The following is a 12,306-nucleotide window of genomic DNA, read 5'->3' as shown; positions in this document are numbered from 1 at the left end:
CGGGCGAGAGACGGGGCCTCGTCGTGCGGTGTCCCGGACTAGGGACGCCGACCATGTAGCGGGGCCACTCTGTGGCTCACAAACTCTTTTTCCCAAAATAAAAGTTTTCACCACCACCACCCTCATAATATGTATTGTCTGTCATTAATTATCGCAAGCAAGTTTCGGAGGGTTAGCTGTCACCGGAGAGGTACCCTCGAAGCTGATTCATGAGGAATATACGACTAAAACGCAGCATCGGCTTCCCTACAGCACTGATAAATCTTTTGGTATGGTGTGAATACTGTGTCTCACATTCCTGTCGCAAGACAAAGCGGAAATTCTTATTATGCTGCACATTCTGCGTGATTAATTCCTGCTTTCTGGATTACAGGCTAAAAAACTTTAACCTGACCATACTAAGGAGGCCTGCCGACATTGCAAGGTACACATCTCTAAGCCACGTCAAAAACAAACCCAGTCCGCTGAGGTGAGTGTTTTGTGACAGGCATGACATGCAAAAAAAAAATGCTGAGCGAACGATTAGTTGGCGTGGTCACTAGATCGCTTGTGTGTGGGAGTCATAAAATACTGACCAGTATGTCGCATTTATTTTGTTAAGGGAAAGAAATTACCGTACTGCTGTAAAAAAGAAAAAAAAAAACTCTAGGGTTATTCCCCATCAGTACTCTATAGTTCGCCTAACTATGGTATTGTTTTGAACAAATGTGATATAGACTCAATTTCGACTGCTTTCATCTTGATTAGGCTAGGGCTTAGAAGCGCGGCATGTTTGAACACTGCGGAGAAAATTTTACTTGTTACTTTGGGAATAAAAAGGCAAAGATCTAATGAAGTATCACACAAGCAGTACGTATAATCAGTCATTTATTTAGCTGAAACTAATACCACTTAGTGGTCTTAGAAATGTTTGTTCATATAGTTGATGCGCTGCACAGTGGAGTGGCACGTGAATACCTGGTACAAGCGCGTGTCGCGTGAAGTGGTCGTTCCAAAGGGTTTCTTGCTGATTCGAATCTCTATCGGGGCTATATGTAGCTACAGTTATTTTTTCCAGTAAAAAATTTACAGAGAAAGTTCGGTAACTTTTCGCAAAATTTCCCCATTATGATGGGCTTAATGTTCGCACTAATCTTTGGTTTATATCAGGATTCCGATTCGGCCCGGCTTTTGCCCGGTGGTGGGCTTATATCGTAGAGACTAGGAGTAAAAAAAATTTCGTGCATTAAACCTTGACCATTGGGCCTTCTCGGCTAATTCTTTCATATTCGAATATCAAACATAGCTGTGTCGGCTTGCTGCCAAACTGCTGCCTGCCCGATAACTTCGCTGCTTGAAAACTTCGAAGAAAATATGAAGTCTTTAGTCAGTGACCGTGTTTTTCTGCGGTAGGTGAAATACAGCACAATTGGGCTTTCATAAGTTCAATACTAGCAAACAGGCATTTACACTCTTTACCATGTTTCATCTCTTGTTTAGCGTAAACATCTAATGCTTGCTGTTTTCTTCTTCTTTTTATCGCGAAGGATTTTCAAACTGCAAATAGTGTAAAGTTTAGCAAGAGAGAGCGACTGAGACAGAAAACTTTAACCACAAGGAAGACGTAGAGTTTCGTGACTGTCAACATGACCCGAGCTTGTTGCTTCAGCACCTGAAGGAATAGGGAAGAAAATTTGATAGCATAAATGAAAGACAATGATGCCCTAATGAAATGAGTGGCATATGTCACCAAAGATAGTAGTAGTAGTAGAAGACGTTTATTCGGCCAAAAGTTACAGGCCGAGCATATCGACCGCCTGGGCGACCAGAAGTCGCTGTTCTTCCTCCCCTTCAGCGCCAAGCCAGTCGAGCCAGGTGGTGATGGATAAAGAAGGTGGGGGGTAGGAACCCGACTGCTGAGCAGCCGGGCAATAGAAGAGGCAATGGGCAAGGTCCGCATAGTTACAGGGGCAGTTGGGACAGGAAGGGTCCGATCGATAGCGATAGAGAAAGAGGCGAGACGGGGTGATGATTGCATTCATTTGAACGTGCCGAAGAAGGCGAGCCTCCGGCACTGTGAGTGATGGATGAGGGGGAGGGTAAAGGCGTGTGTCGAGGCGGAGCTCGAGGTAGACCTCTTTTATGGTGCGGCGAAGGGTGAGTCTCCCACCGTCCTCCGAGGGCTTGGGCCAGGGGATCAACGGTGCCCGGAAAAGTGTGTCACGGGCGAGCTGATGAGCCAGCTCATTGCCGTCAATCCCTGAATGCCCAGGGACCCAGCGGAGGAAAACGATGGAAGGCTGCAAAGCGGAGACCGCTCGTTCGACCTCCTGTTGAAGAGAAGGGGTTAGGGTGCGTTTCTGTATGTGGTGTATAGCGGCTTGTGAGTCTGAATAGACTGTGTACTCTTGAAGAGAGGGAAGGAGGGCAAATGACTGGAGGGCATGCGCAATGGCGAGGACCTCGAGGGACAATGCATCCGGAGGGCGTAGAAACGGCCCGCTGGTGTGAGTTTCAGGAGCGGGGAGGTGGGGGTGGTACAGGGCGTAGCCGCAGGAACCTCGAGGAGCCACGAAGGAGGCATCCGTGTAAGCTACACCCTGGGTATCAAAGAGAGGGGAATGGTGCTGTGCGGCCGCATGACGACGGCCGGCGTGCAGAACGGGGGACATGTTGGACGGAAGGGGGAGGATCCGAAGATTGGGAGCCGGGGTGGGAATAGGAGAGGTAAACGGGGCGCAGGGAATGGGCGAGATACCCGCTTGAGTCAGTAACCACTGACCCTGACGGGTAAGGGAAAGCCGGGCAATCTGCGAGTCATGATGGAGAGAGAGCAGAGAACGGAGAGGATGAAAGAGGCCTGTTGCAAAGATCTTTGCAGTAGAGGTAGTGATAGGGAGGTTGAGAGCTGCCTTGTAGAGGCCCACAAGGGCAGTCTCAAGAGCGTTAAGTTGAGTCTGATTGAAGGAAACGTAGGGTGCAAAGTACAAGACCTTGTTGAGGGCCAGCGCGTGGGCAACTCGGCACGCATGAGCCTCGTGGAGACCTGAGCGCCGAGTGACCACGCGCCGCAGGAGGTGAGTTACGGAGTGGCAGGTGGTGACAGCACGGTGGAGGGCTTGCACGTTCTTGGCTGCATGCAAAGGAAAGCCAAGAACTTTACACTGCGTGACGACAGGAATGGGAGAGCCAGAAAGGTGGAGAGAGACGAATTGGTTGTGTGAGCGCTGGTATGAGGAATGGTTGAGGAGAAGGAGCTCAGATTTTTCAGGAGCAGGAGAGAGGCCAGCAGTGGTGAGAAAGGAGTCGATGAGATCTAGGCCACGTTGCAGGGTGTCCTGTACGTGACCGGGAGAGCCAGACGAACACCAGAGAGTGATGTCATCGGCGTAAAATATATGATGCAGGTCGGGAATTTCAGCTAGCTGGGAGGCGAGAGGGGCCATAGCAAGATTGAAAAGGGTAGGAGAGAGAACATCACCTTGAGGAGTGCCTCGGGTGAGGTTGTGGGGGTCGGACAGATAGGTGTCGACTCGAAAGCGAGCGACTCGTTTAGAGAGGAATGAGCGGATATAACAGTACATGCGGGAGCCACAGTCTAGGGAGGCGAGTTGGGAAAGGATGTGGTCGTGGCAAACACCGTCGAAGGCCTTGCGAACATCGACGGTCACAAGTGCGTGAATTTGAGTGGGGGTAGGTGACAGAAACGTGTGCTGGAGAACCAGAAACATGTCCTGTGCACAGACGTGGCGTCGGAAGCCGATGAGAGAAGGAGGGAAGAACTCCCTCGTCTCGAGAAAATTAGAGAGGCGAGTCAGGGCCATTCGCTCAAGGGTCTTACCAACACATGATGTCAGGGAGATTGGGCGGAGGTTAGAGAGAGAGGGAGGCTTGCCCGGCTTTGGAATCATAGAAATGAGGGAGGAGGTCCAGGAGCTGGGCAGGCAGCCGCTGTCCCATGCATCATTGTAGGTTTTAAGGAGGAATTCTTTGGCGCAGTCAGGAAGGTTGCGAAGTGTGGTGTATGTAATGGCATCCTCACCGGGAGCCGAGCGTGTAGCATTAGCAGCCAGAGCCGATTCGAGCTCCCGGAGAGTGAAGGATTGGTCCAGATCGGGGTTAGGTCCACCGCAGTACACCGGGTAGGAGGGTGCCAGAGGGGGCGGGAGATAGAGAGAGGCGAGCTGATCAAAAACATCGGAGGGAGTTCCTTGAGTGAGGGCTTTAGCTAGAGTGGGAGCAAGGGCAGGCTTAGTGCCAAGGAGGGATTTGAAGAGAGACCATGTGGATCGCGAGTGCAATGCAGAGTCAAGACGGTCACAAAGAGCACTCCAACGAGAGTGCTCGAGTGAGGCGCAGTGGGCGACGATCTCGGCCCGCAGAGCAGTGATCCGGGAAGAAAGTTGGGCATTGTGGGGTTGGCAGCGGAAGGAGCGTTGAAGACGTTTACGGCGACGCCATAAACGGAGTAGGTGAGGATCTGGGTCTGGGACTGGGTAACAAGAGCGAACACGACGGCTACTGGACGTGAGCGCTGCAGTGATGCGCGACGTCCAGTCGTCGTAGGATTGAAAGGAGTCAGAGGCGAGATTAGCGCGGAAGGCGTGCCAGTCAGTATGAGTGACCGGATGACATCGAGGGATGTGGGAAAGAGAAGTGGAAATGTGGACAAGATAGTGGTCACTGAGAAGAGTTTCGGCTGTCACTTGCCAGTGAAATGAAAGTGAACCGCGAGAGAAAGTGAGATCGGGTGTCGTGGGACGCTGTGAGGCAGTGCCCGCTCGAGTAGGGGAGCCAGGAGTATTGAGAAGGGTGAGGTGGCGTTCCTGGGCCAGACAGTGGAGGAGGCGGCCGGGTTTGAGGGTTTGAGGGTAGCCCCACAGTGTGTGAGGGGCATTAAAGTCACCACCAAAGAGGAGATGGGAGTTAGAAGGAAGAGAGTGAAGGAACTTGCCCAGGGCGGAAAATAAAGAGGAGGTAACAGGGGGGTTGTAGAAGGACAAAAGGGCGAGTGAGACGCGGGAAGAAGGGTGGTAATAGACCACACCAACTAAATATTTAAGAAGGACGGAGGGGATATCAAGTGGCTCCACGAGCACGTCGCTACGTACATAAATAGACGCAAGTGGTGTGGCCGTAGCAGCATGGTAGGCGCGGTAGCCTGGGACAGTGCGGGCCGTCCGGGTCTCCTGGAGAAGGAGAAAATGGGGCAGGGAGGGGCGGGCGAGTAGATACTGGTGGAGGGGGGTCTTATTATGGCACAGATTTCGGCAGTTCCACTGCACAATCTCGAGGTCCTCGCCAAAAGCCATTATGATAGTGTAGAGGTAGAACTTCGTGAGGGTACGCGTTCCTTCTTTTTGGCCGGGGGCAGTGATTCATGCAGGGATTGGAGCGTAGAAGTGAAGGATTCTAATTGTTTGGATTGTGCTTGGAGGGTGGTAAGAATCTGCAGAACCGATGTCTCGAGCTGAACCAAGCGAGTGTGGTGTGCCTGTGTGGTGGTTTCGAGAAGATCAGCCAAAGGGGCGACCTGGGCGGTGGAGGAGGGAGTGGTGAGTGTGGCAAGGTGCTCATTTAGCTTGGTAAGCTGGGAGGTAAGAGAGGAGGTGGTTGTCTGGAGGGTTTTGGTCAAGGCGTGGATCTGTTGTTGTAGGTCGTGGGAAATGCGCTGTTGCTCTCGCTGCTGGCGTTCCAGCATAGCGAGCCGGAGGTCGAAGGAGCGGCTCTCGTCAGTCAGGGATGGAGAGGGTGGTGCAGTGGAAGAGACGCTGGAAAGGGACGCTGGAACCGAGGAGCCTTTAACTTTGGCGGCGTAGGAGCCTGGTGGTGACGTGACCGGAGCTGACGGAGGTTCATGATTAGAGGAGGAGGAGGGGGTGGGTTGCGTGGCCCGGCGCAAAGCTAGGCGTCGTAGGTACGCAGCTTTGGCACACTCGCGTTGTTTACCGAGGAGAAAGGGGCAAGTGGGGTCGAGGGAGGGGTGGGTGTTTACCTGGCAATGAACGCACCAGGGCTGGGCACATACATGAGCGGAAGCGTCGGCGGGTAGAGGAGCAGCACAGCGACGGCACTTTGCCGGAACGCTGTGCTGTGGACACTGGTGGGCGCGGTGTCCAAGAGCGAGACAACGGGTGCAGGTGGGAGGCTTAGGCTTATGGGGACGGCACCGGAAGGCAACGCGTTTGAAATACACAAAGTGGGGGATTACGGTTCCAGCGAAAGTTATGAGCACCGACTGAGTGGTGCCCATCATACGAGCAGCAAGAATATCGGTTTTGAATGATTCGATATCATGCATGAGGTCATCAGGGGTGAAGTGGCCACCGACGTTATGGATGACGCCGAGGCATGAGATGGGAGGATTAGGGGCATATGTTTTAATGGTGATAGGCTTACCGTGAAGCTGAAGATGCGTGATAGAAAGCAGGAGGTGGGCGGTGAGAGGGGAATGAGTTTTTAAAAAGACGAGGCTTTGGGCTGGCTTGGCCTGAAGGGTAATCTCCGCACTGCTCTCGGAGGACAGTTGTGCAGCGGAGACGACTGCGGCGAGGACGTCGTAGAGCGGTATCTTGGGGTTGAGGGTGCCAGGGGGAAGCTGTATGCCAACTGTGATGAGCTCGGTGCGGGGCCGGGTGGCGGAGGCAGGCTTACGGCAGGCACCGATGGTGGTCCAGCCGACCTCAGGGGCCGGAATGAGATGGCCGTCGACCGGGGACGCTGTAAGGTCCATGTCTGCTGTGTCGTCAGCCTGAGCCGCAATCTGCGACGCAGGTACCAAGGTGCTGGACTTGCTGTCAGCGGGAAGTGTGGTCCGAGTAGGTGCGGCGGCACTGGCGGCGGTGACGAACGCAGTCGACTGCGATGCGTCTGTGGGCCCGAAGCTCTTGGCTTCCCTTAATGCGTGGAGTTGGCCAGCAGTGGACGCCGCGGCGGTGACGAACGCTGCCGGCTGCGTTGCGGCTGTCGATTCGGAGCTCCCAGCGTCGGTGAACGCGACGGGAATGGGCGCGGTGGTGTGGCCGGTGTTGAACGCAGCCGGTTGAGACATGGCTGTAAGCGTGGTCGGAGTAGGCCCCGCGGCGGCCGCGTCGGAAGAAGTTGACACCGGCGAGGTATGGGTGGGTCTCGGCTTCAGGGGCTTGTTGAGACGCATTACACGCTGTAATAGCGCGAATACTGTTTATAACAGTCTTACCGAGGATCCTCATTACGCTCTTAGAAGGAACACATTCCAAGTCCTAAATGCTTTGCTAAATGGCTGGAATTCACTCCCATCTTCAAGGAGACTCTTTTCGAGAGCAGTTGCGAGGTATTCGAGGTTCTTGCGCCAGGAAGGCCGATTTCCAGTGTTTGTGTGGCAAGCCTATAAGCGCCCTTTCCAGAAGAACGTGTGCCTGACGTGCGGGTGCGCATGTATTTGGCGAGTGTGGGTCTATTCTGCCTAAGAGGCATTGCTAAAATGTGCACTTTCATGGATGTATGTGATGTGTGCCTACCCACTTCATTACACGTTTGATTTCACGTGATAGACGTGTGCAGTCTGGTCTCTACTTGGACCAAAGATATATGTCCAAGTAGAGACCAAACTGCACACGTCTATCACGTGAAATCAAACGTGTAATGAAGTGGGTAGGCACACATCACATACATCCTAGAAAGTGCACATTTTAGCAATGCCTCTTAGGCAGAATAGACCCACACTCGCCAAATACATGCGCACCCGCACGTCAGGCACACGTTCTTCTGGAAAGGGCGCTTATAGGCTTGCCACACAAACACTGGAAATCGGCCTTCCTGGCGCAAGAACCTCGAATACCTCGCAACTGCTCTCGAAAAGAGTCTCCTTGAAGATGGGAGTGAATTCCAGCCATTTAGCAAATCATTTAGGACTTGGAATGTGTTCCTTCTAAGAGCGTAATGAGGATCCTCGGTAAGACTGTTATAAACAGTATTCGCGCTATTACAGCGTGTAATATTCGGGCTTATTTCACCTCCAGTCCTGTGAGAAAGCGTTTTTTTTCAGGGGATCTTTGTGACGTTGGACCTTAGATGAGAACTGAATTGTAAGCCTGCGCACAGTCTGGAGCTACCGTCCTGTAGATGGCTTTCACCACTCCAGTAGAGCTCCATGGCAGCCTGTTCAGAATGCGACAAGGAGATTGCAACGATATTAATGAAGGATCCCGCGTTGATTGAAGTGCCATTCGTATGATCGTGCTTTCACCATCGCTGTTTTTATTCGCAGCAATTATACAATAGGCAGGCATCTATTCTAGTCTCACCTAGTAACAAAGCTGAAGTGCGTCGACCGAAAAAAAAAAGGGCGATTTCACTGATTAGCTTATCACATGTTCCTGATTTCGCGTGTCCTCTTGTTAGCTCCAATTTTGTTCTTGAACCGCAAAATATCGTCTACTGGTTTTGCGCGTGTTGACCGATGCAGCAGACACCCCTATGGTATGCCAGCCAAGTGTTTGCCGCAGATGGGTTTTTGTGAATGACCTTAAATACAGTTACAGATATTGTCTAGCTTAGGCTCTTATGGCTTTGACATAACTGCCTTATGTTTCTTACTTATAGCAACTTTCACTTTTAGTCTTAACCGTGACAGTAGGCGGTCATGAGGATATTTTGAAAGATTTAAATATCAATTTCGTTTGGTTGCATATTAAAATTGATGCTACATTTAGAGTACTTGCGTAAAACTTTTTGGGAATAGGGTGAATGTTTATGTGCACAATAGATTAGCCCAAATATTATACTGAGCGTTAAAATATTGATAATCCTGTGTGCCGCCATAAAATGAGCAGACACAAGGCCACCTTCGTGTGGTCTGGTCTCTTACCGCTAACCTATCCGTCATGGGTCGCGATTTCAGGGTAAATTTGCATTCTAGATGCATTCGATAATACTTTATTCAAAGTCGCTGCGAAATGGCGCGTTCTGGGTACCTGGTTGAAGGAATGCTTTGTTGGGAACATCTACGCGAATCTTTAAACAAAAGCAAGTTAAGGTTTCTTTTAGGTTAGGGAGCAACCAGGTAAACACTGCACATATGCAGTGTCGCAGTAAATGTCCGAGCCCACTAGAATGCAATTTTTCCGCTGTCTCAGAGAGTGTTCTCTGTATTTACAGACACAAGATCCTGGCAAATTGGAAAGATCGCTACAAGAAAGATGGCCTGAACAGTGTCAAGTACAAGCGATTGGACATACAGTTCAAGAAACTTTACACCTGGATACTGGCCGACCTTAGGGAATAAGAGGAGTGCTCATAGCATGGGGATGTGCCCTGTGTTCGTGTACAGCTCTTCGGGAACTGAAAATAAGCATGAAAAGAGAAAGATGCATGGTGTCATGGCTGCCGCTACAGGCATACAAAGAGAGAAATGGAAACCGGAATCACAAACGCAGCAGAGAGCACCAATGCTCAAAGTGACAATTTTGGTCTCTAGCGGGTGCGTTCGATGTATTCAGCGAATTCGAGCATTCGAGGGCATGGGGCACCGTGGTCAAGAGTGTCGCCACAGAAACAGTAAATGGCAGCCCCCACCGCGTAGCAACGTCGCAAGCGGAGGAGGTTCTGCAGCCTGAAACTCACGATGAAAGGTAACCAGATGTCGTGGATTACCTGTTGGACGACTCGGTGCACATCACTCGGTGGTTCTTGTACTTCGCATCATCTGGATCACATGAAGATAAAATTCGTGCTTCTGTGCATGAGTGGTTTCTTCTTCGGCACATGGAAAAGGCACAGAGAGAAGAAGAATTAGCATAAGTTGTATTCTCATCTACGGTCAGTGAACATGATTCTGTGGAAGACAAGGTAGTGATGCAATACTTGACTGAAAGGATGCAGGTCGACCAGACGGAATGACTGGAAGACGAGACAAATGCAAGAAGAGAAAAAGAAAGGAAGTAAAATACAGCTAAACATGGTCGCAGTGACAGACGGAGCAACGAGGTACGCTCAATTGCTGATGTGGCTAATCAACGGCTCAGTCCAAGAGGGACTTTCGTTCAAGTTTTTGACAGCTTTTGTGTGTGTGTGTCGCTAGGTGACTGTATGTGTGTGCCAGCCTCCGCACCACTGTGCATCCGTGTACTTAACGTTCGATGCCTGGTTACTGCGCGTGCGCGGCAAACTTAAGCACTGACTGTCTCGGTATACGTACTTAATGATGTACAGACTAGTATTTGGTTACCACAAGTCATCTGACGAGGCGCGACGCCGCGATCGTTGATGAGAACGTCCTGCGATCAGCCAGAGTTCTCAAGAGCACCCACGAGCATCGGAGCTTGCAGACCGTTTATTTCTACCTTGAACGTCAGTCGCTGAGACTTCCGGAGGCGACGGTCATTTCAACGTAAACTTTAAGCTTTACGATGCCATTTGACATATAGCCTGTACGTAGCATCATTACAGCGCCATGACGGCAAAAATATGTACTAAGTGATCCATGAGCTCAATGGAGCGCAACTCTAGGAAGAGCTGTTTTGTAGTGAAAGCTACATTGGCCACGAACTTGCGATTTCGCAGTGGCGATACTCCGAGGAGGCACAGAGACCGACCTTTAGCCGTTGCCTAGGAACCGCCGCTGCTGGCGGACGCCGCACGTTCGCCGCGCCATCTGGCATGACGTCACACTGCGCGCCTCGCCACGGAGCCGCCGCCACCGTTTGGTATGACGTCACACCGCTTGCCTCGTCATCGCGCTAGCCTCCGCTCGCTTCGCCAGCTATTTCGCATGCCTGATAGCATGTCGGAGGATTGAAAAGGATAGCTCGCGTGCGCCGCAACCACAGTTGAGGCCGCAGTCTGGACGGCGACAAGTCTGCTAAGCAGAAGGGAATCGACATCGGAACGGGTTGAACGAGAAACGAATCCCCCATGAAACAGAGCAACAGTGCGCCGAAAGACTGCCTAAACGCAGTGAATATTACGCCGCAAGACGGGCACGTTTAACGTCCGATGTCTCGACCGTTAGCGGCAGTGACAGCAGCCGGAGGAGAGACCTGACTCCTGCTTCACTGAAGACGGCCCGTGATGAACGTCTTGTCTTTAATGCAACAACACAGCTAGACTAACCGGGAATTGCAATCAAGATTAACCAAGGCTAACCAAGCTCCGCCTTCGCTTTCGCTACGTATATGTTGACATCGCCGAGCTAAGCCACTGCCTATTTTTCTGTTCTGTTTTTGTGCATGGAAACACGACATTGTTTGGCAGGGTGAATGAGGAAACTGATGACATGCAGGGTGGTTACCTCCGACATCTAAACCTGTTCACTACCACTGAAAGAAAAGAGTCTGAAATAAAGGAAGGACGTCATCTACCTTATGTGCTGACGAGCCAAGCGACATTGTTACAAACTCAGTTTTGTGTAAGGGGGCATTGCACTGCTCGTCATTGGAATGCGAAAGGACGTTGTGGTATTTTGCATTTGAGACAATAAGAAAAACACTGGCAATTCTAGCAAAGTTTGTTTAGTATTACAAGTTACAGGAAGAGCTTGTTAGCTCTACTAATAAGGGCTAAGATGGAAGTGTCTTTTATTGGCATGGCAGATTATGATGCATCCTTAAACTCTCTAAATTCATTCCTGCCTGTATAGTTAGCCACTGAAACACACTGCGCCGTCGTATGCCCTTTGATCACCCAATTGCAACAGCGTTCACTTTGCAGACCAATGGTAAGAACGTTGATCGTTTGATGCACTGTCTGTAGCTCTACATTTTTAGTTGTTTTCGCTGGAAGCTTTTAAGTGTACACAGATAAGAGTATTGGTGCAGTGCAACTTGCTCCTTAATTGCTAGCTGCTTCAAGCAATGTTCACAGAGACGAAGGCACACAGTTGTCACCGACTGATCGCAATCGATGCAAGGTGCGGAAGTGTGAGATATTTGTATGCCTGCTTATGTGGAGCGTGTCGACCGACGTGCCCTCCTGCACTATATTTGTTGCAGCAATACCTTGTCTACAATTACAATACCTACATTTACAATATCTACATGTCTAACCATAACACATTGTGTACGTCATAACCGTGAAGCGTAGTACCCGCTAAAAAAAGCTACCCTATTTCGACCTTATGAAATGCTGCGAGGTGAAGGGTGTTAAATACGCGTTCTTTCTGAACAGCTTTCAGGTGGAAGACATCTTGCTACTACAAAGGTTGGAGCGTTATTTTTCAGTGCTCAACCTGTGGAACTAAGTGAAACTTAGTATCAAATATTTGCTACATAAACTTTAATAGAGGCGCTTCCTACCAACCGGATAAAGCTCATCAGAGACCCTTCTTTGAGGGATATCGAGCTTGCAGAA

General features: G+C 50.6%; 1 protein-coding gene across 2 annotated transcripts in view; it reads left to right on the top strand.

Annotated features, from left to right (window-relative positions):
• Positions 1–11,342, top strand: part of LOC149364087 (beta-1,4-N-acetylgalactosaminyltransferase bre-4-like) — a 38,753-nt gene extending 27,411 nt beyond the window's left edge. For both annotated transcript variants that reach the window (XM_089574096.1, XM_089574094.1), the window contains 2 exons: positions 374–469; positions 9,118–11,342. In XM_089574096.1, coding sequence (XP_089430222.1) covers positions 374–469; positions 9,118–9,244 — 223 coding nt within the window. In that variant the 3' untranslated portion in view covers positions 9,245–11,342. The remainder of the gene's footprint in view (positions 1–373; positions 470–9,117) is intronic.
• The last annotated feature ends 964 nt before the right edge of the window (positions 11,343–12,306 follow it).

This window comes from Amblyomma mixtum, chromosome 2 (genome assembly GCF_055824585.1).
Source record: "Amblyomma mixtum isolate Tamu chromosome 2, ASM5582458v1, whole genome shotgun sequence".
Taxonomy (NCBI): Eukaryota; Metazoa; Arthropoda; class Arachnida; order Ixodida; family Ixodidae; genus Amblyomma; species Amblyomma mixtum.
Note: the sequence above shows the minus strand (reverse complement) of the source record. Positions and strands in the feature narration are given on the sequence as shown.